Source organism: Egretta garzetta, unplaced genomic scaffold, assembly GCF_000687185.1.
Source record: "Egretta garzetta isolate BGI_Z169 unplaced genomic scaffold, ASM68718v1 scaffold420, whole genome shotgun sequence".
NCBI classification, from domain to species: Eukaryota; Metazoa; Chordata; class Aves; order Pelecaniformes; family Ardeidae; genus Egretta; species Egretta garzetta.
In genome coordinates, this window is record NW_009258386.1 from 637,626 (window position 1) to 664,385 (window position 26,760).

General features: G+C 39.5%; 1 protein-coding gene across 1 annotated transcript in view; it reads right to left on the minus strand.

Annotated features, from left to right (window-relative positions):
* The window catches only part of TMEM117 (transmembrane protein 117), a 222,694-nt gene extending 197,798 nt beyond the window's left edge, over positions 1–24,896 (minus strand). Inside the window, exon 1 of the mRNA XM_009642245.2 lies at positions 24,620–24,896. Within this exon, the coding sequence (XP_009640540.1) occupies positions 24,620–24,896 (277 nt within the window). The remainder of the gene's footprint in view (positions 1–24,619) is intronic.
* Positions 24,897–26,760: the final 1,864 nt, after the last annotated feature.

Sequence of the window (26,760 nt, forward strand, 5' to 3'; positions counted from 1 at the left end):
AAGAGTACAGCTACCCTAGGTTAAAGTACAGTGCTTCAATACTTAACAAAATATATTCAGACAGTAAACATTCCCCACCTGTGATATACGCTGTGAGAAGAACAGATGGCTTGCCATCCATATTTACTTTCTGGAAAGTCCTTTGACTGCTTTTATTGCTGAGCTTCTAGAGAAACAACTTTCCTCCTTAATTTCATTGAGTACGGTCTGGACTAGCTTTTTGTCAGTTCGCTACCTGGGTGAACCATAAATTTGCAAAGCACAATAATGCGGCCCCTATTTAGCAGGTCTTCACTGTTGCTCCTGTTTGTTATATTTGTCTGTGAACATACCTTTGGAAAAGTCAGATTGTACCAAGGTTGACATGAAAGCAAAACATTATGTTCAAAAAAACCCACCGCTATTAACTTAATGGTTGAAGCTGTTTAGAAATTTTCAAGGAATCAGTAACATTTTGAAAAAAGTGTTTTCTTCCACTCAAAATGTGGTTTGTACTGAGTACAATTTTATCCTGCCTTCCTATCAAGCACTCTGGTGGACTCTGATCTATAAATGGCTATTTGGATGACCCTCGTACAAAGCTCCTACTCGGACAGACTTCCAGTTTGGCACCTGCTGCATTGTTTGGAGACAGGTTCTAGAAACTTGGCAAACTGAAATCGGTGACAGCCCATTCTGGCAGAATATTCCAGCCTTTGTTTTGTTTTTATTAGGAATACAAAATCATTGGGATTAAACAGAAGATTTTACAAGCATAAAAACCTCACTTTGAAAAATACACTGCAGATCTATATTCCAGATATTCTGTAATGGGCATTGATACAAACTGGGCCATAAAGAGTGAGACAAAATGAATTCTCTCTAACCCTACCACAAACACAGTGGGTTTGGCCTGGGACATTCATGTGCCAAAGAAAGAAAAAAGAAAAAAGAAAAAAAAAAAAAAAAGCAGTTTGCCCAGCACCACAGACATAAAGGTTGCTGTGGCCTTCACCACAAGCAGGATTTCATCCTGATTTGTTCCGATGCTGTCTTCTGGATCTCGGTCACAGCCCACTGCACAGCTGTCCACATTACGCACATCTCTAGGCCCAGTACAGATACTCAAGGCAACCAAAGCAAGGATGGATCAAGCATGGGCAGTTACTGTCCTCCTGTTCTTTCCTCTGCTTCTTCCACAGATAGACACAGATACATTAGTGGGCAAAGGGACACCGCTGTTACTGAGGGCGTGTGCTTTTCCCCCTCTCATCTATTGTACGCTACAGTAAATATCAGAGAGAAAAGAATATAAAGGTTTGGATAAAAGTTCATGAAGATCTGCCTGTGCTGGTGTTGTAGAGTAAGCTTTAGGTGTTACCTACTTGGAATTTACTTTTTCTTCAGACAGAAGAGAGCTTGTACATCATACCATAGTCTGAATTCTTTCACCAGTTCAAGTATACTGGATTTAACCAAAAAACTTTGAAGTTTGAATTCAGTACATCTAATTCAATTTTTATTTTAAAAGCTGCTGGTGACTCCTTTCCCTTCGGGCATGCTCCACAGAAAGACGATGAACGGTACATGCTCTATCTTCATTTGCAACAGAAAACCTAAGCTGGAGTGGTATTGTTATTTGCTGATTCTGGTTTGCCTTTTCACTTTATTAGCAGGATTTCTAGGCAATGTACTTGCACTACAACATTATGTGTACTACATGAAGACATGGACTACCAGTAGCATATTTCTCTCTAATTTGGCACTGTGTGACTTCACTTGGACTCTCCTGGCACCTTTTTCAGCACATACAGTCTCCAGAAGTTAGCTGTCTATTCCAGTCACGCATTTTATCAGATCATAAAGCTATTCTTTATCATTAATATCTATGGAAGAGTCTATTTCCTGGCATTCATCAGTTTTGACAGATACGTAGGTGCAGTCCATCCTATCACCTCATTAACTTCATAGGATAAAGGAAAGGCTGTGTTTTGCACCACTGCAGTATGGATCTTCATACAGATTGCATCAATGCTGGAGATGTACTACACAGTTGCAGCTGGAAGACGACATGACATCACAGCTTCCCTGGATGGCACTGAAGGACCTTTACAATTTGCTGTGCCATTCACACTCTCAAAGATTGTACTGAGATTCCTAATTCCAGTCACAGTCATCTTTACATGCTATATGTTGACTCTCAAAGCATTACTACAACTCAGAAAACATCAGCAAAGAAGGAACACACTTGTTAGAACGTTATTACTGATTTCAGCCGTGATGATTGTATTTGCTGTTTCTTTCATACCTTATCACATTATGAAGATGGTGATACTCATTTACAGAATTAATTGTCAACCATCCTGTGGGAACATACGCACATTAAGTGCCACCTGTAAAGTCACAGAGATCATCTGCATCATCAGTAGTTGCCTTGACTCAATCATTTTTATGGTAGCAAATAAGATATTCTATCAAAGAATTAAAAGCATAAAATGTCATCCCAAACGCCAGTGTTGCTGTTGCCTGACAGAAAGGATAAGGGACATCACTCTGTCCCCAAGAACAATGACCTAAATACCAGTCTACAAAGACATGCATCTCCCACTGCCCATTTGGCTTCGTGTCATCAGACCCATTTAAAATTTGGTGTCCTGTATTGTATAGCAATCTCTTGAGTAAGCAAGAATAGACAGCGATGCAGAGAAAAACTTAATGTGTACATCTACTAGAAAAGAAACACTAGCAACTCCTAGCTCTACAGAATTGGCATTTTAAATATTCTTGTCATAAATACACCTTAATTTATTGTGAAATAGCATTTCTTACCTGCATATAACTGTGATAGGGAGCAAACAATGAAGAAAAAGTTCTAAGTAGCTCCTTGAATTCTTGGCCAGAAAAACACAGCAAGATTAAGAGCACACAGCTGTGACTGGACTGTGCAATTAGTAACAATCATGACACTTAGGGCTGAACTTCTCCAGCACCTGCAGGGAGGCTTTCCACAAGCACTTCTTTTTAATGCTGCTTGCACTGGAGTTCCACTGACACTGCGGTGGAACCTCATTAACCCAGGTAAGTGCACCACATTTCTGACAACAACCAAATGAAAAATAAATAATAAGATAAAAGTCCCTGAGGACAGTCAGAGCTGCAGTGAATCTGCTCATGAAGCAAATGAGCACGGATTGAAGAGCTTTGTTAAGTCTTGCCCCAGGCAGCAATGGTTCCAAACCAACAGGCAGGGCACACTGGTGGTGCCTCCCAAACCCTGGGCAATTACAGCTGTTTCTCATCACTGTTCTGCTTCAGGGGAGTGTTTTGTTCTGCCATGAACTCTAAACTCATCAACAGGGAGAAGTGTGCCCAGGCAAAGTTCTGAAATATAGAGGTGGCCGAGTTGCAAGAACAAGAGATGATGCTACACAGGAGTGCTTCTTCTCCTGTTCATTTAGGGTCTTAGCATCACAGTTTTGGGACAGTCTAAGGTCTACAGGGCACTTTAATAATTAAAAGAACACAATGTATAGTCATCAAAGAATATCCACCTTCAAGGGTAGTTAAATGTATGTTCTCTCAACACATTGTATGGGCAAAATAATCATGTTTGGTAATCAACCACCTGCTGACCTGCTTTATTGCCAACTCTAGCATGCTACCTTGTTAATTATAAAAGCCCATATACCAGTGAGCACATTAACTTTCAGAAGTTACTATGACAAAGTACTTTTTAATATACTTTGTACAGTGTCTTAATTCTTCAATTTCCATAGTTTTAATATTGTTTTGTCCTCACGTGTCTCTATGCAAAAATAATTCTATTCTACATTGCTATTAAGTCTCTCTTGGTTTGTTTCAATTGTATTGAGTAAATGTATGTGTATATATAATATCTGGAGCAATGGGGTTTTAGTTGTTTATAACTATGACATGAATGAAGAACCAGGTCCTGATAATCTGAAACACTTCACACGTGTTCAGATAAACCAGCAATCTCACAGGATCTCATAGAAAAATTGCATGCCTATATTCTGTTTAGGGAAGTCACATACCTCACTGTAAGTGCTCCCTTTTTCCTTTGATGACTTCTTAATCCTTAATTCTATTTTAAAAGAAAAATATTTACCTTTTTTGTCCATGGGAAACATGACAGGGTTATGAACAGTGCACTGGCTTCCTTAAGAAAGAGTTTGTTAATCCATGAACGGGCACCCATGGGCAATTACCTACTACACACGTACACCTCAGACTGATACAGAAACAATGCCAATGCCATTTAGTGACAAAGGTGCTCCCAGCATGAAAAAGGGTAGAACTGGAGAGCTAAGCATGAAGCTCTGGCCTGAATGAGTTTATTGCCCCCACCGGATTGCACTCAAGATTGTAAACAGTAAGCTATTTCCAAAATCAAATGCATCCCATTTTTATCTTTCAATTTATCTTTAAAGGTATGGATATGCTGTTTCTTTCTCCTTTCTCCACCTCAATACTGCTTTTCAGCAAGTTAATTTCTCTGCATTCTAGGCTGGGTAAAATTCAGTGTGAAATCAAAATATGCTTTTCTGGACACAAAATTAAATATAAAAACTCACTGCAGTCCTGGGCTAGAAAAAATAATGTCACCCCTCTGGGAAGCAGAGATTCTCAGGTTTTACCTGCCTGGACTTCTAACATGTGAGCTTTTTCAGGAGAGGAAACAATGACTTAGACCAGCACCTTCTCTAAGTTTCGTAGTGATTTTTAATATTAAACAGGTTTTTTTCTGTTCAGACAGATCATGTTATTCTCACTGCATAATAGCTACTATACAGATGTTAATGTTACTGTTACATATTAAGCAAGTATCATTAGAATGCTCTTTTGTTAATGAAAGAAGCATTCAGTTCAGAAGAAACTGTTGAAAACATCATCAAAATCACTTCTTGATTTTACAAAAAATTGAAACTGTTTCCTTTTGAAGTGCTGCCTTTATAATACCTATGAATGCACCGTGTGCTCACAAGTACCCCAAGTTGGCAAAAAAAATTTCAAGTTTCAGTTAAAGACTGGATTGAAAGCCTCCAACGAGCTCAAGGTGAATTTAAAAGCTCACAGATAACCCTTCCACAACCCATACACAATGTCTTTTGCAAGCAGCATTAACGTGGATTGCAGAGATTTTCAAGCAAAGTTTAGGGTCCCCCTGCCTGTGTTTCAGCACGTAGAAAGCAAAACTAAGACAACAGTTAGGAAATACTTTAAAGTCAATGTGAGAGCCTGACTGAAAAAAAGCTAGTGAGAAATTTCATTCTGGTTAGGTAGTCAGAACATAAACCACATTTAACTGAACAAGAACAACCTTTATATTCTCATCGTGACTGAGCTATGTGGTATACTCACATAGAAAGATGCAAAATGAGATGCTTCTTACTTTCTCTCAGCATCACCCTACCAAAGAGCTGCATGGTCCGGGGCACACATGGTGAGGCAACGCCAGCAACTGCCATCACGGGCCTGGGACGGTATCAGGGAGCACCTACTGTGCCAGTGACCAGGGAAGGACCAGGGAAGCAAACAGGCAGGGACCTGCTTTTCCAGGGGAGAATCCAGATCTCTGCCAACTCAGAAGATAAAAATTTCCATGAAATAGTATGTATCAAGATGATAAGAGATTGCTGCTGCATGTCCTTTAATCCTCCCTGACTCCCAAGAATATAAGCAAGAGACACAGGCAGCATGGATGGTAGCCCTGCTCTAAACTCTGCTGGGGACAAGCAGGAGCAAGCTGCAGACTCCTCCAGTTCACTTATGTAGGACTGAGTAAGGTAAGGTGGGTGTCCTAGCTCCTCAGTTCACTGTTCTGGGCTCACCTCCAGAACAAGGGACAAACTGTTTGGACTCTGAAACTCGAGTACAAGTAAAACCTGTTTTTCCGCATTGCCCCTTTTTGTGTCCCACTGAAAGAAAAACATGGAATAAACTGTGCTACAAAAGTAAATCCTTGCCTCCAAGTCTGCTTCTGTAGCTGAATGCAAATCTACATGGTTGATGCAAACCTATAAAGCTCATTAATTTTCTATAAATAAACCTCTCCGTAACAGAGGTCCCAAGGTACGTGCACACATATGAGAAAAGGGGGAAGGAAAAGCAAAGAAGCCACCTTATGCTTCTGAAACAATTACTCACAGCCAACCACGAGTCATGAAGAACAGAAGGGAAAAAAGACAACAGGTGCTTTCCTACAAAAAGTATCTGTGTCACAGCACCTCTGTCGTCTGCTCTCCCAGCCTGGGCATCTCACACAACGTGCCTTCTGCTGGGCTGAGTCCATAGGCACTGCGTAATCTTTAAAAATCATCTTCAGGACACAAAACCTATGAAAACTTCTTCCCTCTCTTACCGTCAGCTGTTCGCGTTCCTCGTGATACTCAGCTGTGAATACACCCTAGTAGCTGACAAGGTTTCTAGATATTTGTTTGCCTGTTCATAAGTGATTCTATAGTCAATTAAACACACTTTTTAAAAGTGGTTTTGTTCAACCAGGCTGAAAATGCTAATGTTGTCCTGACTGAAATCAAAGGTTTTCTACAAAATAAGAGTTAGAGGGCACAAGACATCTGTTCATATTTACTTGGTCATATTTTCATTTGGAAATACACACTCCTAAAATACAATATTCCCCAGATAGAATAACATAAACAAATAAAATTAAATATACTTATTCCCTTTGCTACAATAAGCATACAATAAACCAAAGAGCTAAGAGCCAAAGTCAACATCTTCTACTATGACTGGTTTCTCAGAGATCTCTGTTTGAATTAAATCCGAGGACACGGTACCCAATTAAATGCCCAATTGTTCTAATGAGTTTGAACACATTAGTGAATGTTGTAATAAAGTATTAGCCTACAAAACTGACTGCAAGGTATGGGTAGCTTTCATGAACCGTATCTAGATTCTAAGATATTCCAGTGATGGACACCTTCGTAATATACCAGATGAATACAAAATAGACCACAGCCTGAAAGATTTGACTGTTTATGTATGTGCTCAACTGTGGTCAGGGAAACAACTTTCTCATTCACTACTGTAAATTCAGCATTGTTTTGTAAGCAAAAATTGTTAAAAGAAAACCTCTAAGTCAAAGAGGTAAATTTTGCTACTAATGTCCCAAAGCTGCTTTCTAAGGAATGCCATCTTTATGCATCCACCGTTCTCCATTTGTCTTTGTAATATTTTTATCTCACAGATAAACTACCCAAAATTTTCACACTTACTAAGACACGAGCTTACCTTTTTTAAATAAAAACGTTCAAATGTTCCTGAAAGTTTAGGTTTCTCTTCAATATACAAAAATTAATGTATTCTGATATCAAAGTTGTTATTTTCCATTCCTCAGAAACACCTCACCTGGCAAAAAGCTATGAGAAACAGTACCACAAGAGAGTTAAAATACCTCACCTTTGTACACTGCTTTCATCAATGGAAGCCAAAGCTCTTTAGGCAGAAGAAAAAAATACGCTTAGACTGATTCTACAGCTGGAGGAACCATGGCAGAGGTAATGTGGCTAAGTCCACCCATCCACCTCACAGGGAAACACAGCTTCTCTGCTCCTGAGAAAGATCTGAGTTTTAGGGCTGGCAAGTCTTCCGACGCTGTGCCTGGAGCCTGCAGTCAGAGGCAATGGGATGTGCTGCCCCCCATGCAGGAACCTACCACCTCTATAGTCCCTCCAAACTCTCTTTCCAGGCCTTCTCCCAAATTACCACTTACCAGCTCTTTTCTCATACCACTTACCCTTCCTCTTCACATGAGTCAGCATGGGTGAGGCTTCCTCCAGCTGGGAAAGGTGAACCTTAATCAGTGAGCACTGCGGTTCTCAGCTTTTGCAGTCTAAGGTAAAATGCAGCCTAATGTCACAAAATGTGCATATCCAAGGTCTCAGCTACTGACCTAGCTGCAAAAGCAATGCCCTCTCAAGGTACATCGTGTGCTAGGACAATGGGAACCTAGGATCTCCGGTTTCCTGCCAGTCCAGCCAATGCGGGTCAGAAGATCGGCATCAGTAGCCAGACACCTTTCCATCAGGCTTCTTGTGCAGCCTGTCTTACCTGATTTAGGTGGTCTCAGGGGCCCTGTGTGAATGCAGGTGAACCATGGAGCACCTTGCCTTCCTCTAAAAGGCCCCATAGCCTTTAAAGACTGCTTGCTATTTCTCAAAGAAAAAAAGAACAGAAATACAAATGTTTGCAAGAATGCACATTCATCTTTTAACAAAAAAATAAGAATAGGAAAATGGACCTTTGCTGCTGCAAGGAATTTCCTTTTCACTGCCCAAAGGAAATGGAGAGCAGGGTGGTAATGGTCAGGGCCATCTCCTGTACCGACCACTGCAGGGATTTCATAAAGGTACCCCATGTCCTTCTTTGCTTTTCACTAGTGGCATTACTATTACCTAGAAGCAACACCTCGAGTTGCTGTTGTGAAAAAGCTGTAAAATGCAGATAATACGGGAAGACTTAAAGCTACGCCAGAAGTAGAGTGCGTAGGCAGGCTTAATTCAGATTTTTTTTTGCATCTGTCAATTTCCATTATACAGATTTAACATATAATTTTAATTATAGATTTTACTCTTACTGATGTTATTACTTCAGGTTTAGACAATTGTGCTGATGCAGTTAAAAGGAAACCTGCAAAAATCACTATTGATTTCCTATAATGGTTTAGAACATTTTTTTAGTAGGGAAGCAACTTAAAAACATGTGTTAGCAATAGAAAATGCTAACACATTTGTTCTTCAGGTGCAGATTTTTTAATTCTATGTGACTGTATCCCAGGTTATAAAATGAACATGATAAAATAATTTCTTCTCCTTAGATGCCCTTACTGCATAACAAAAGAAAAGTTGGTTAGAGGGCACGTAAGTGTTAATTATATTTTTGCACTCTTCATTCTTTAAGAATTTTTAGCATTTTTAAGAAACCTGCTTTTTTTTTTTAACTGCCAGACATCTAAAAGTAATTTCATGATCCTCCTCCTTTTTCTCATTTTAAAGCTACAATGTTTCATCATCTTATCTGGAGTGCCTAATGGAAACTACATTTTCCTTCTTTGAATTCATTGGAATCCAAATTTCACAGTAGATAAAAGAAACATAGAAGTATCTGTATCCCATGTAAAGCTGTTGTTGAACTCTGAAGGGCAGTGCTGTAATCTCTGTTTTTCAATACCAGTTCAGTGATACTCTGTAACAACTTGTCAAAATAATTATTTCAATTTTTTATCCAAACTGTTTGTTCTTGTCTTCTGAAACTGAAACTGATTCACAAGCTTATTTTTAACAATAAATGGAGTTGCCTACAATCTATCATGCAGCCTTTTAAAATAAACATTTATAAAGCATTTTTTGAGTCAGAAAACAAAGCAGATTTCATCCTCACCTATCTAGGAGCATCTACAGGTTTACAAATGGTCATTGTAGTACGTGGTCCAAAATGCAGTATTATGGCATAGTAAATGCAAACTTTATTTTAGTATAAACATATAGAAACATAAACATAGTTCAATATGTTCATAAGTAGTTTAATATGTTTAAATAATATATTTAAATAATAGCAAATATGCATAATAAACCTTTAGCGTGATTTGAATGAGCAACGCCCCTTTCTATCAAACACGTGCAGCGGAGGTCAACAGAAAAGAGCCACCCACAACTAACCCCAGTGCTGAACTGGAACTCAGAAGACACTGAGATTTGACCACGGGCTTTGCCAGAGATTTTCTATGGGACTAAGGCAAGCAACGCTGTCTCTGGCACTCAGTGGGAGGAATGTCAGTGTCATTGCTAAGCGTGCACACTGAGCCATGAAAGACTGGCAGAGAGCATGAGAAAAAAAGAGATTTACATTTTCTTGAGGCAAAAAACTAGTCACTCAGTCAGTCAAATACAGGAGAGAGCAGTTATTCTAACAAAGAGAATTTGTGTATCAAAGGAAGTGAAATAATGTCCATTTTAATTTTTTTTTAAAAAAAGCTAGGCTCCTTCCTCGTCAAGAACAGAACACACTATTTGTTGTCTAGACCCCCTCAGTGGATGAGAGCTCCCATGCAGGAGGTTCCCTCTCTCCAGTTCAGATTGGAGGTATAAAGTATGTGGAAAAAAGAAACCTTGACCAGAGACAGCTTTCTGATTTAATTTCAGTATGCACAAATTAAGCACAGGTCTTGTTTTATTTTTTGCTTCAATAATTATTTGCAATTCTGCTTTCTGTTTTGGACACTGTGACTAAACCTCACAAACAGGAACCCCAGGGGCTACAGAGCGTGTTTGCATTTCAGATGCACAAGACAAGTGGAGAATTGATGTTGTGGGCCCAAGAGAAAATATATTCCAATGACAACCAAGGCCGCTCTCTAGCCTAAAATGAAATACGGGGGCACGCACTTAGATCAGAGCGTTTTCAGACTTGGTGAAAACTATTGTTTCATAAGCTACATAATTCTCAACTAGCATCTGTATATGTGTCCAGACAGACAATGAGCACCAAAAAGGGATAAAATCAGTTAATCGAGCCCTATATCAATATTAGTATGTGCCTCAAGCAGCGTAGATCTTACTGCAAGAAAGCTGATTATTATTCTGCCAGACTCAAAACAGCCTAAGGGTTATGCAGTTGTACTTCTAAGTGACTGCATGGCACTTCCAATATTTTGCAGAATTTTACGCCCACTCTTACAGAGGCACTAGACAAAGCCCCAACTCCGTTAACTTTGCCCCAGGTTCCCAGTTGCCTTTACCCTCCTACCATGGAATAGAGATGCAAAAATACTAGTTATTTCAACAAATCTATTTCATAATAGCACACCCGAACCAAGTGATATGGAATGAGCTTTCACTGGTTAAAATGTTTGCAAGACCTATTTCAACTTTGGGCTGAAGTTGCCAGATGCCAAAAAAATTCTTCAGGAAAAAAAGGTCAAGTTCTCTACTTTGATAACACAGAATTATGTTTACAGAAGTAAAAAGTGGAACTGAAGTTATGTCTTCTTTTAACCACCTGCAAATCAAACTTCAGATGTTTGACATTTTCTCACAAAGTTGCAAAATTCAAAGGAACCCAATGAAAATCTGAGTATGAATATCTGTTTCATACAGATAGCTTCCACTAATGCACAAATCTCCTGCAATGACATGATATTAAGCATTGCTCATTAATCCTAATTTGCCTTTCTAGAAATAGCACACTATTCATTTTTATTATGTACACTGCGTAATGGTGTCTGAAAAAGATTATTTGCTACATACAGATTGAAAGAGTACAAATCCACAATATCAGCCAAACCACCATATCCACTGTATTTAGTAGTAACTTTCGTAAAAATAATTTTTAAATCATTTGATACTATGTTATTTGCAAAAGTAAGTAACCATGGCAAATACTATATTGAGAAATATATCTTTACTAGAAATAAACTGGATGGAAAAACTGTCTTAACAATCAGTGAAACTTTGGACAAAAGAACAGTTCCATAGCAAATTTCCTTTGGATCAAAGTCAGATATATAATGAAATGAAATTTTCATTACTAAAAAAAGCCAAAGGGTGGGTATGTTCCACAGTAGAATACATAAAAATGTGATTTAATGGTAAGTGCATAAAAAGCTAGCAAGCTAATAGGTTGTCAGGGGCAGTCCTGTAATTGAAAAATGTTGTCTTTTTTTCAAATATATGCTTTCCTACTCAGGCTTGGTTTTACCTTTGTTTTTAAATGACTTATCGATTTACTCACAAAAATAATGTACAGAAATAATCATTACTATTCTTCATCTAGCATATTTTCGTCTCCTTATTTAGAGAAAATAGCTCTGTTTAACTAGCTGCCATATTCATTTGATACCACTAGAAGGTGCTCCTCTGTTGAAAGACAATTATTTCTGTCTGAATTGCTTCTCAAAGCTAATTTTCCTGTGATAACTGTGGTTCTGGCCAGTTGTTTACACAGACCGTAATTGCAACAACCACCCCTGTTATACAACAGCAGGACCTCATATGCCATAGCCATTACCACAGCATGAGAATAACAGATCTGTTATTGCTCATTTTCTTGATAAAACTGAATCCCAGCTGAGCAGTTAAGTGTTGCCGGAAGGTGAGGAGTGGAAACCATGGTGGAGCTGATGCATTGTAAAGAGCCACAGTTTCTGTAAGGTTAGGGAAAAAAAACATATTCCTGGAGTAACTGAGGGCAGAATGCATCCCTAGAGAGACATCTGCATGCTTGTCTAAAGGCTGAAGGCAACAGGAGAGTCCGCATAAAAAAAAGCTGAAGACAACCGTATAAACATAAGCGTGCGATCTACACCAGTTCCACACCAACAGTAACAGGACATCAAACTGCATTGGGAAATTCAAGGATCAATAACTCCTATTTTATAGACAACCTTATATGAGCCTCAACCAAAGGAAGATATAGTTTTTGACACCCAGAAAGGCATTCTGACCACCTCGGGGCACACACAGACTGCCTCTGCAAGGCCCATGCAATGCTACTGGCTTGGGGAAGAGTGGCTGGAAAGCTGCCTGTGGAAAAAGACCTGGGGGTACTGGTTGACAGCCGGCTGAATATGAGCCAGCAGTGTGCCCAGGTGGCCAAGAAGGCCAATGGCATCCTGGCTTGTATCAGGAATAGTGTAGCCAGCAGGAGTAGCGAAGTGACCGTGCCCCTGTACACGGTGCTGGTGAGGCCGCACCTCAAATACTGTGTTCAGTTTTGGGCCCCTCACTACAAGAAAGATGTTGCATCGCTGGAACATGTCCAGAGGAGAGCACCAAAGCTGGTGAGGGGTCTGGAGCACAATTCTGATGAGGAACGGCTGAGGGAACTGGGGTTGTTTAGTCTGGAGAAGAGGAGGCTGAGGGGTGACCTGATCGCCCTCTACAACTGTCTGACAGGAGGCTGTAGCCAGGTGGGGGTCAGTCTCTTCTCCCTGGTAATGGACGATAAGATGAGGGGGAATGGTTTGAAGTTGCGCCAGGGCAGGTTTAGGCTAGACATTAGGAAAAACTTCTTCACCGAAAGGGTTGTCAGGCTCTGGAATGGGCTGCCCAGAGAGGTGGTCGAGTCCTCCTCCCTGGAGGTATTTAAAAGAAGGATAGATGAGGTGATTAGGGACATGGTTTAGTGCTGGGATATCAGGGTTAAGGTAAAGGTCTTTTCTAATCAAAGTGATTCTATGATTCTATTTTCTTCACGTGTACAATAAAAACCTTAACCGAGAGCTGAAATAATTGCAGTTTTTCTAATAAAAAACTTCAGCCTGAGCAATGTCCGAAGTTTTAGGTTTTATGTTACCTGGGATTGTATAAGATTTTGGTGAAAACTGGGAAAGAAAAGAGAAAATGAGGATGGACTGATGAGCTACGGTGAGATTCTGGGATGGCAGTGTTTGTTAGGTTAACGGTTGGACTTGATGATCTTAAAGGTTTTTTCCAACCTAGATGATTCTATGATTCTATGATTCTGACATTGGACGAAGTCTAAAAGTGACCAGTAAGGAATGCAATGTCTGGGCATACTTCAAGAGCCTGGAATTCGTCAGCTCTTCTAGCTTAGACAACAGTCTAAGAAAGGCCCTTTTCACTGGGAGGTGGTAAAGGAAGAAAGTCACCATGCAGTTCAAACAGATTAAACCATTAAAAACTAAGGTCACCCCCCAGGGAGAAGCTTCCCGCTGGTGAGGAGACATGCACGTGGCCTTTCCCAAATTTCAGTATCACAAGGGAAGCAAGCACAGCATAATCCTCTACTGGAGCACTTTGCAGAGCCTGTCACAAGCAGCAAACTGACCAAGCTTAGAGGCTACTCAAATGGAGTTTGATTCACCAGACAGGTCTGAATGATCAAAATTGAAATAATCAAAGGAGAAAGGTGCTGGTGAACTGCGGGAAGAAAACCTTTTCCATCCACCTCTGTATGTTAATATGACAAAAGGCTGTTCCCTGGGAAATCAGATGCTACTATAGAAAAGCATTCCACCTCTAATGGTGCATCTCTCTGACTTTTAGATGGATGATAATTTATAGTTCAGGATCTAAGAGAAATAATAAAGACATGTCAATGATGCAGCTTTTTTCAAGCCCAGAATGCTTTATGTGCAGCATGATAGTGTGCAGCATCTTAATCTTCAAATAGCCAAAAAAGAGCTCTCCATCTTTTTCCTATATATATATTTCCTGTAGGAAATATATATATAGGAAATATATTTCCTACAGAAAATATAGGAAATATATATAGGAAATAAATATATAGGAAATATATATATTTCCTACAGGAATGACAGGGAAAATCTTCTCAGTAGGGCCAGCTGTGACAGGACAAGGGGTAATGGTTTTGAACTAAACCAGGGTAGGTTTAGACTGGATATAAGGAAGAAATTCTTTACAGTGAGGGTAGTGAAACACTGGAACGGGTTGCCCAGAGAAGTGGTGGAGGCCTCATCCCTGGAAATATTCAAGACCAGGTTGGATGGGGCTCTGAGCAACCTGATCTGGTTAATGGTGTCCCTGCTCACTGCAGGGGGGTTGGGCTAGATGGCCTCTAGGGGTCCCTTCCAACCCAACACATTCTATGATTCTACGATCTTGAGTCGCTAGTGTCTTTAACAAGAAACAGGCACAGCAAACAGTACCTGGCACTTGTTTCCTTGAGGTTATGGGGCACTTTCTCAGTTTTCTGGTCAACACTTCCAGCTCATTCAGAAGAAGATTCTTTCCCTCTCAGAGTAAGGAATTCAAACCTCTTCAGTGAGTCAAAAATGCCTTCAATCATTTTGGAGTAGTAGTTATTTTAGGAATATCTTGTTAGACTACATTCAATATATCTTGTATGTATTGAAAAATAACTATAAATTTTGTCTTGAGGCATTTACAATGGTCACAAAATATCCACTGAGGCTCCTTGAGAGGTCTAGTTATAAAGGGGTTCAATTTTAAATAGTATAAATTATTTGGTCACAAAATGAATAGTGCCTTTCAATAGTGCCAAAGACAGCTAAGTGACACTGACAGACTTAGGAATACACACACTCTTCCAATTCTGAGGAAGGGGTCTTTGAAGTACTTCACCATTCCAGAATACATCACACCAAGTACATGACTAGAACAGGCTTAACCTGCTTCCCTCAACAAGACGTGTGAGACGGCTTTATGGCATGCCTCTTGAGGGATAAGGTTTGTAACCGTAAAAATGAGAGGGACTGAATATATACTTACATTGAACATACCTCAATGTAAGTAACATGAGAATTCCCACTCTCAGTTTTTGTCTTGTAATGTAATTATATCAGGTGTCAATCTGATTTCCAGGGCACTACCCACAGGAGAATGCGCTCGCAGCAAATGGGGTAACTGTTCCAGGGAAAAGTCTTGCCTGGAATAGCAGATCAGGAACTCCACAGAAGCTCCACATAAAATATTAGTTGTTAGTTTCTTTTTCACTTCCTATACCTCTTGAAATTCCAACACGTTACACTGCCAAGAGTGAATTAATTAAGATCCATATTTTTAGTTGCTTACACCTATGACCTATGATTAGCAAGAGAGCTAGGATATTTGTGAGGGGTTGTTAATTAAAGCTGGGATCTCTCAAATTTTAGGCCTTGTTGCTTTTCTCTCAAGTAAACTAGAATTAAATATTGTTGCTGCTGTGACTCTCTAGGAACATTTTCCTCGATCCTGCCTTATCTCTTTATGCACTCTCTGCCATAATATCTCATTTTCATTATTTGTTTAGCATGTTTGACTTTGAATCTTGTACAGATGTAGTTTCTTCTTTGCTTTAGTATTAAATGAAAGTGTGCTTCTTAGCAGACACACATTTTGTCTGTGTCCCAGAAATAGAAAACATTATTTAGCACGCGCATAAGTGAGCCTACAAAGCCCTAAGCAGCTGTCCACTTTAAAAGATCATACCCCAGTGTTGCAGATGAAAGATGAATTCAAGGCAATGTAAAAGACAGGATGACCTCAGCAGAAGATTCTGCCTCTTTTCAACTGACAATTTGGTTTTAAATTTTCAGTTTCTCTGGACTTCATGCAAATGGCCAAAACCAACGAGTTTCCCAGTATCTAAACAGAAGTAGGAGGATGAAGGACTCAGTAAATCTGGGGGTTTATGAGTACATGTGAAAATTTGAGAAAGACTTGCTTCTTAGTAACAGGTAGGCAGGAACAAAGACTACAGCTAACTACTACCTTTATTATTTGCCTTCAGAATGACTGTCAAAGGCATCTAAAAACAGACATATTTTTGTTTAAATTCTGAACAAATTGTTGGAGGCTGAGAAACTATTCTGGGAGTTATCAGTACAGTCTTTCCTATTCCTGTACTTTATCTTAGCACCCACTGTGGGCTACTGTCAGATACTGAGCCAGAAGCATCACTGGTTTAACCAATGAAGTTTGTACTGCTCTAAAGTCTCATAAATCATAAAAATGAATAGGTGATAATCACACCTAAATCAGCTAATTTGCCATAACTTACTCAATGGCCAATTTCACTATGCATAAGTTACTAATTTTTATCATTCTAGGTAATTAAGTGATAGATGCGTAAGACAAAGGAAAAGGCAGAAGTTACTCTGTTAGAAGTGAAACAGGCGGATAAGGCAATGTGGAAAACATGAAAACATGGCTGTTGCCTGCAATTTTTAACTTGTGTCTTAATAAACAATTTTTCTGCATCTTTTATTATGTAATCTCAGCAATCTTAAATTCCTGCTTTGCTGAGCTTAAGGGAGAACATCACTTTAAATATTTTAAATGTTTTTGGACATTTATATCGAAAAGGAAAATACTCAAATTTTTTCTAATTAACATTGTCATTATTAAAATACCATCATAACCACCATCAACTACCACCGGCATTTCTACTTGAAAATTTCAAGAGAGTCTTGCTCCCAAACACCTATGCAGTCATCTGCTCTGATGCTGTGCTGCATAGATTGGGTGGCTGCGGAACTACGCAAAGTGGAAGTCAGTTCTAATGAGGCCGTCATAATGGCACCAAGGAACCAGAACATGCTGGTGATTGCGCAATAACAAGCAAGAGCTATTTGTGGATTAAATGTCAAAGCATTCCTAAAAGGTAGTTACACAATATATATGGCGGAATTGACTCTGTTTAGGACTAAAATGAGGCTGGCTCTGGAGGGAAACACGGTCCAGGTTAAGAACATCTCACCTTACTTAGAAAACAAAGGCAATTATAACACTTTATCTGAGCCAAGCTTTGAGAAAATGTGGATGAAAAGTCCTTTGTAAAAGCTTCCAAGATCATTGCTTCTTACAATGAGTTACTCAACGTGTACCCTTCTTGCCTCAGCTCACCTTGCCCTGAGACTCTGCTGCTACCTCTACCCAGCCTCCCAGTCTGCCCCTGGGAAACTCCTTTCCCACCTGGAGGCACCAGGGAGGGTGTGAATCGTCAAAGCAGAAAAGTCTCTGCAGTTCCTGCCATCCCCTGGCAGAGGCTACCCACCAGGGAAAGGCATACTGCCCCTTCTGATGAAAACAGAGAGAAAAGAAAGCAGAAAACTGTTTCCCAGCATCTGAAACGAGGTTATGTATGTACCTCGTCTGTCTCAAGAATCACATTCAGAAATACTGTGCTACCGCCCTACCTGTCTCATAGGGAACAATTACTCTGGCTAGTCGGTACATTTACAATTTTTTTCATTTTGCCATATGCAAAATATCTTTAAGAAAAGTATAAACCACACTTACAATTTGCTAAGTAGTTCTTAAATCCTGAGAATGTATTCAATTTTTTTAAACCCCAGAATGTTGGGGTTTTTTCATTTGGGATTTATTTTTTTTTAAAGTAAACATATAGCTTCATAAAGCAGTCACACTCTTTGATCTGGAGTCCCAGCAGGATCACAAAAAGAGGAATGTTGTCTTGTACATGAAGGACCTTCAGGCCACTCTGACAGCCCAAGGGGATGTTTGAAAGGGCACAGCATGACCATGGAGATCATGTTCTCCATGGGGCTCTCCATCAGGCACACGGCGAGGTGATGTTCCACACTAACACTCTCTCCATCTCCTTGCTGTATGGAATAAGGGTAGAAGAAATTTGTCCCTGCACTAGCTTGCACCTGTACTATGCCCATCAGGCAGCTCCTGCTAGGAATAAACTCACTTCTATTTCTGGAAATCGGGGAACGGAGACATATTATTCCTGTAAGTGGCAGGCATCATTCCAAACTCACTCCCAGTCTCAAATGTGAAGAAAAATCTGGAAGTCACATCAAAAAGATCAAAACACAGAGTTGACACATCAATATTAAGTAGCAATGAACTTATTTTTAGTTTCCAGTCACTGGATGCTAAATATTCTCCAGAGCCTTCCCATTACGGATAATCTGACACATGTAGCTCTTCTTGCAGCCTCATGCTGCTGCTTGGAGAATGGGAGATGAGCCTTCGCTAAAATCAAAGCTTTCACTGAAGAGAGAATAATCTTTCTGTAGCTACTGCCTGTACCTCTCTGATTAAACTCTGTAATTTACTACCCAGAGGTAATATGGGATCAGCCTGATTCCACAACTAACAAGAGCGGACGATGGCAGTCTTCTCACTGAGCCTGAAGAGAGGAAGAAGTAAGATGTTAGGGCTCTTCTAAAAATACAAGAGTAAAAGAAGAAATTAGGAGGTCACTTACATGCTTTTCATTTATATTTCAAAGGTCACTTGTGGTCTCCCTCATGAATGATGTAAAGTTTATTTTAAACAGACAACTTAATTACTGGCAATGCGCCACAGCTGGAATCTGATGAGCCTGCACTCATTCAGTGGCTGGCTGCGAGCTTCTCCCTTTTTATGTTGTTTTTTTTCTTTTTGTTGAGGATTCTGGCTCTCAAAAATGCTTGCTCACAGTAATTTGTGCGTTATTATTAGCAAACTGTTAGATTGGCCCCTTGGCACACATTTTATAGGACCAAAATAATCTTATTGTATTGCTTCAACATTTTACTGGAAACAAAAGAGGTGAATTGACTGCGAAGCAATCACAGTAGAACTCGAATGCCTTCAACATTAACTTGATCATTGTTACTGAAATTCATACTGAACAAGCTCTGGAAGACAGTATTTTTTTACCAGCTATCACATTGGTTGCTCTCTATTAGGCTGAAGTCACCAATGGAAAAGAAAAAAGCAGGAATAAAGTTCCTGGATATTAAGTGACAGATCTTATTGTAATGTGAGACACAGAGCTGACAACAGAAAAGAATATACTCTATCAATCAGGTTAGAATTTGATGCAAGTATTGCCATATACCCATCACTTGTTCATTCCTACAGATGAGGGCACAACTGTTCATATAACTACTGTCAAACAAAAATGGGAAACAGTCTGGCTAAAAAACAATCATGCAAAATTCTTATAACTTTTTTTTTTTTTTTACAAGCCAGATCACATTCAGTTCATTCATGCTGTTGCACAAGCACTACTGCGAAAGTGATATGCCATAGCAACACTAGCAGCAATACCACAGCCCAGATTTTATGCTAACATGGCCCTTAATACATCAGGATACTAACTAATCATGTATGTACTATTGTACAAATTTATCCCATGTCTGTCAACAGATTCACTTGTCTCACAGGCAGTGCCTTCTCATCCTGACCAAATCCCATTCTGCCTAATTTCCTCCTGCAATCTGCATATGTTCATTGCTCCAGTTGATACACACTTTAACTTTCAGCATAAAAGCAAACACTGAAGTCTAACAGGTTTGCAGTATCTTTTAGAGCCTTCCAGATAAGATGTTTGACAAAGAGAGTATGCTTTCAGCCACCAGGTCATCAGTGGGTGTTTTGTTCGAAACTGTCTATCATGAAATTGTTCCCAGCATGGCACTACTGCCCATTAAAAAATCTGCAACATTAGTGTGTACCCACAGCTCAGTGCAGTTCCTATAATGACTGCTTTATTTATTCACTCCAGTGTCTCTGAAGATCAGATTATCATTTAATTCTAAACAAACTGCCTACTGTGAACATTTGTAAGAGAGCAACCCATTAAATTCAACATTTATTCAACTGCTCTGATTTGCTTGCAGTATTATGACAATTCCCTTCTTTTAAAAAATATGGCTTTAGTTCTATATATCTTGTTTTGCATAATTTGTTATAACATATGAAGTATTTCGTTTTCATCCACATGATTTAGAAAAGAACTTACAAATATAAATCCAGGCACATTCACTGGCAACTGAATAAAATCCAGTCTCTGTAATCACAGGCTTTTAATCAGATTTTAAGACATCTTTATAATTACTTAGAATCAGAAAAATGGGCAGATAGAAACACACACATTTTGTAGTAAGCATGTTTTTAAAAACTGGTGTATTCAATGCGTAGTCAAAGTGAAGATGCTGGACTGAAAAAAATAAGGTATTATTTTTTCCAAGTATACTGCCCATTTATGCATACTGATAAAAGTCTATTCAGATGAAAGATGATTTCAAATTTACATGATCAGTTTATATACATTGATTCAATACTCACAGCCTGAAATTTGTGCCAAAAACCCTCCCACTGAACTCAGAATTTGGGCCTGAGGTTGGAGTACAGAACTGCAACTATGCATATGCTGAGAAGGTGCCTATTAAAACACACTTTCTACACACTGAAGACTGTATTATTTTCCAGACAGTGCCCCAAAGCAATATGAAAAATGTGCAAGAGCTTATTCAGGAATTTCTTTTAAGTCGGGGTTTAAGGTTTGAATGCATTTTCTGAAGCACAGTGTCATCAAATAGGGTCAGTTTGTAAGCTCCTTCTGCTTTTAATAAAGCAGAAAATAAATCAAGAAATCTCTTAGATACAAAGAAGATACCACTTTTCCCCACCTCATGTAACTCTCTCATGCAGAACAAAAAATAATAGGGGTATATGTTTTTATTTTTTATTTCCCCAAACTTCCAATATTCATCTATGACCTTTCATTTTCCATTGCAAAATAAAAAGCATGTCAGAACACAATACCTAACCAAATAGAAGACATGCTTAGTGATGAATCAAAAGAATATAGTGGATAACAGCCAAAAGGCAATTTTAAATTTCCATTTGTTCTGACCATATGCCATAAAGATATAAAGACTGTGCTAGACAAAGGCTGTTTTCCTTGGAAATATTTATCATGGGAGATGTTTATAAAATGAAGTAAGTTATTTCTTGACTGAAGCACAAGAAATGTAATTGTTTTCTAATCTTGTTTTAAGTCACAAGCAGTGTCTTGAAGAAGTCCCTGAAGAGGTTACTGTTCAAAGGCTGCAATGAATATTATCAACGGAAAACAGCCCACCGTGTTCTCTAGTTGAGACCTCTACTTCTCAACAATATAGTTTACCTACTCCCTTATCTCTCTATAAACTCAGAGTTGAAGCCCAAATAATGTTTCCAGCACCCTTCTCCTTCCACTTTTAGCAACATAACATGCTTGAATTTATTTCTGTTATTTTTATAGTTCATGACAGTCATGGCTATCAGACAGTGTCTGACACAGATGGTAAACTGTATTATGATGTAGTTGTAGCTACACTATTTTTCCAGTTCCATATGCAAACTCAGCAGCATGACAAGGGACAAAAGAGCAGGAAGGGCATAGAGAAAGAAAATCCTTTCCACCTAATCCTTCTCAATTTCAATTTGCAGAATACACTGTGAGCCAAGATCTGACAAGGGAAGATTGACTGGTGCTATTTGGTTTCCTGACTGCAGGAAGTTATACATAGGCCACCAGAAACAACCAGTCACAATTTCCTCCACAAACATAATTTAGCAGAGAAAAATAAATACATGAACAAGGATTAAAAAACTGAATGGTTCCAAGCAATAATGCATAGGGAAAAAAAGGATTAAATAGAAAAAATAGTACAGAAGCAGCAGCTACTTGAAAAGATAGACTAGGGAAATTAAAAACAATAAAGGGGTAAATTCATTAAGTGCTTGATGTCAGAAGATCCAGAGGGCATACTCAATGAGGTTCTCAATAAAAGGAGGGATTTCTAGGCAGTGAAGACATTAAAATAGTGGCAAATAACTGGCAGGAAAGATTTCAGCATGGGCTATACAAATCTTCTGGAGACCCAGAGATACACTCAGGCTGTAAACCCACATCATCATTATCTCATCCATGCATTCGCTATCCACACTAGCTGGTTTACAGCTAGCACGGCCACATCAATCAGCCGTGCAGTCAGATCCTCAGTCACACAGGCTGCCATCTGCTCGCAGTGTATCACGAGCAACAGCATATTTCCACCGACACGCTGTGTGGGTGCAGTCCCACAGCACTCGAGCCAACACAAGGTAGGGCTGCCATGGCCCCCAGCTGTCTTGGCTGCGCGGTCCTTGGCCGTTGCATCAGCACTGGCACCCAAGCGATCGCATCAGTTCAAGGAGCTGCTTGTTGTTGTAGACAACAGCAGAAGCAACTGGTTTTCCATGGGATCAGCTGCCTAAGCTGGCTCGCTGCTCCATTACATCAACAGCAGCGCTGGCTCAAGGGAGGCACCAAGACGATGGGGCTGGGGTTAGGAGGGTGGGACTATGGCAGATCTACATTGGCTCAAATTGCCACAAAACTCAACATGCAGCAACTAGCCTCACATCACATTGTATCTAGATTCATAATGCTCACCCAGACCATAACTAAATATCCATAAGCTGGCACTGCCATCAGGGGGAGGAATCACTCGCCTCTAAGTTTCCTCCCAATCCTGATCCCTTCTTTGTGGTGTCACCAGCACCAGTATGACCAGAGACACGATCCTCACAGAAATAAAAGATGGGTACTGCTACCGTGGGTAAGTTCCCTCTCCTGTTTCACTGAGCAGCTGCACAAAAGCACAACGCAGCAGACACTGAAGGCTGGGCAGACCTTCTCCTTTTGGCAGTAATGCTGATTCAAGCCACTTTAAGTTAAGCTATGTCCTATCTATGACATACACTTACAAATCCAGAAGGAATTATCACAATAACCTACCCAAATAGAAGGCAGAGAACTACTCTGTAGTCAGACTACAGCATATTCCCAAAGAAAAATTCACGTCTTGATGAAGTCGCATCCTATAACAACTTGTTCCACTGATTGTCTGGCCTTTCAGTTAAAAAAAAAAAAAAAAAAAGTGCTGGCTATTTGCCACTTCCAAGGACTGGACCTTGCCATACATTTGCTGCACTGAAGGTTCTGTCCTTCAAGTCAAATTTGAGCAAGTCACCCTGTAATATTTCCTTTATCCTCTCAATCCCCTCACCGTATTGGCTTATTTTCCAATTTTATCATCAGTTTCATTACTTTTCCCTAATCTTCTCCAATTTAACAAAATCATTCCTCAATTATGGAAGCCAGAATGGAAAACATTATTGTGACAGTGCTTGCTCCAGAGCCCAGGAATTAAGGTAAAATGTCCTCTTTATGAGGATATTTTACATTTATCATTACATTAAGGTAAAATGTCCACTGAATAGCCATCAAGACACTCAACTATTTGTCAGAATAAGTGCTTCAAGTCTGTATTAAGAGAATTCTCTGAATGTGGCTTTGCTTGTTCATTCCTTCACGTAACAGCTTTACATTTGATTTATTGAAACAACAGTGGCTCTCCTTCTATCTTAATAGAACGAGACAGACTAAGGAAATGGCCTATCGCTCATGTGCTTCGAGGTGTTCCAGTAACCATCCATCCTATAGTCCTACCAGGGTAAGAATAGAGGACTAGTCCATCTCGACCAGCAATGACACGCCTAGAATCAGATGTTTCAAAGAACGGTGCTGCTGGCAGGAGTGAAGTAATCTTTTCCATGATTTCTACTTACCTCTAAAACTTAGAGGCAGCCTTGAGCCCTCAGATGCAACATTTTCTACATTTACTACATGACTCAGTTAAGACAATGATAGATATTCTTGTGTCTCTATATATTTACATCTAAGTTCTCAGTCCCAGAATTTAATCCAGGGTCACTCCACTCCTTTTAGTCAGTCCACGTGCAGTATGTTCCTCAGTTTAGTCACATCTTGTGTACGAAAGCACTTACTGTCATTTTTTTTCCATTTCCTACCTTTCCATTTCACTGACTCACTCTTGTATTTAAAGACAGACAGGTCCTGCTTCTCTAGAATTCCTGTTTTCACATGGGAGCTCTTCAGCACAGCCCTGCTAATACTAACAACAGCCTCTGCTCCCATTTAAGTGACTTTTGACAAGACATATAGCGTCACCACCCCATGTAGCAATGCCTTTTCTGCAAATTGCTGAGAAAATTATATAAGATTTAAAAATCGGTCTGAAGATACAAAGGAGTATTTTTATAATACTGAAAATCACTGACCTCTCAAGTATTTAAAACATGTCAGCTTTGACTATTTTTAGCTTTTTTTGACCGAAATCATTGTGAATTATGCTCACATAAGTAGACCTGGCATTAATTTCCACGATGATGGAAGCTTTGATGTACTGAGTTCTATACAGCTCTAAACAGTTGAAGTGATCAATAGCAAAGCTTACACAATTGCAACGGGTAGAAAGGTAAAAGGAGAATTCAGAAAGCCATTATCAGGAAGTCAGTAGGTGCATCACATAACTTACCAAACAGCCGCTGATGGAAGAGAAATTTCCCAGCTATCAGTCCTGTGAGAATGGCAAGCAGCCACAGAAACACCTTCAAAAATCTCCAGCCTCCTCCTTCAGGGTATTTATTTGTTACAAAGGAGAAGCAATTGCCCACAACAATAACATTGGCTTCTGTCTGACTGTGAGATACTGGGTCCTCAGCAAATATTAAGAAGTTAAAGAAGATCACTAAGTAAGCCACAACTAAGCGAGACCACGGGTGCTGGAAGTAGTAGCGGAAGTCTTTATCCATCCTCAGATACTGCAGGACTGTTCTTTGCCTGTGTGTAAAGACACAAATGCACAATGTTATACATACTCAGAATTCTCAGAGCTTAGGAGATACCTGCACATTACAAAAATCAAATCACTGTAACCTTGTCATCAGTAATTTTTAACACCTCAGAGTTGACTAGCAATGAAAGTTTCAGTCAAAAGATACTGTTAGATCCAGGTAGAAAAAAACTGAAATTTCTGCCCATTCTGATGTAAAAAAAACAAACGAACATACATACATTATAGGACAGGATTTTTAGTCTCAAACATGTCTATACTATCTCTTTAAAATTACAGCTCCGTAATGGGGCACAAAAATACAGCATGTAAGAACATGACAGGCTATGTGAAACTCCAAGTGCCTTTCCTGCCACATTCCAAAAAATACAACACAGATTTCACAAATGTCCATACCAAGCCTAAATTGAATCTTTCTCCTTATAGGAGAAGGATGGAACAAGCCCCTAAGTCCAGTGAGGTCTTCTACTGCCTCATCTCCTGGAAGCTTACAAGCGTGTACTCCAGCAACATCAGAAACTTGTGTTTATATGGAGGAATAACACGATGGAAAAGTTGCTAGAACTATTCCTTGCAGGTCAGGCAAGCCTGTGGAAATCTTTTCACTGACTTCAGGGAATACACCTATAATTAAGTGTATTTTCAAAACCAGAAAATAAAGAGTGCCCTGAGCACAGACTGTTTTGTACGGATACAAGAATTGCATTTTGAAACTTGCCTACTTATTAAGTACTGCTACGGAAAAATGCAACTGAGCATGGTTAATGTTTCAGTTGTTTGCCACTTGATTTCTTTTTCTTTTATTCATAACAAATTAGTTGTTTCATCCTCTTGAACTGCTTTGTATGCACAAAGATACAAGGCCTTTGTGTTGTGGAACACCGCAATTATTCAAGGGACAGTGCAGGAAGAAAAGAAAGAAAGAAAAAAAAAAAGAGTATCTAATAATATTGCTTGTTTATAACAGCATGATCCTTGAAGGATACAGTGTACTTAATTGAACAGTACAGATTTTTGCAAATGTCATATGCCCTGAAGGAAAAAAAAAACCCAAATCCAAATCACAACAAAAGACCTAAAAACCCCAATCAATTACTCATCCCTTCTTGGACTTCTGACTAAGTATCACTTTGCAAACTTACAAACTGCTTGAATTACAATATCTCCATCTAGGTAGTCACTTCAAAATTATTTAACTCTATAACCTGATTTATATTTGTAAAATTATAAAGAATCCTGTACCCATTCAATCAATAGGATAAAAGAACCTCTCTGCAGATTCAGACAACGCATTCAGTAAATAATAAAAATGAATAATGTCCCCTTATGCATAAATTTCATATGAAAAAGAAAAAAAAAACCACATTAGAGAGTTAAAAAGTTGGCACAGGGAAGCGTCAGACCTTTGAAAACTTTATGAATAAAGTGATTTAAAGCAAGGGTCGTTGGCCCAGCTGCCTAAGGAAACAACACTTCGGGGAGATTAAACCGCCCTTAGAGCCCTAAGGATGCTCAAAGCTATTTTACTTCTCCCTTCCTCCTGTTCACGGGAAGAAAAGTTTTGGCATTTCCTCATGTGTATGAACCATCTTAAAGCCCGAATGGGGCTGGAGATAAACAACTGTATGTCCCGACATTTTTGGCAGCTGCCGGATACCCGAGAGTGACCAGGTGCCCAACCGAAGGCGCAGCTCCCTAGGTCTGCAGCCTAAGAAGCCAGCATTGGCACGAGCAGCGGTGCTAAACCGCCAGCAACCAGCCCGCTCCTGACCCCCTCGACGCCAGGAAGGAGGGTGCCGCGCAAGCCGCGCACCCGGCGCCCA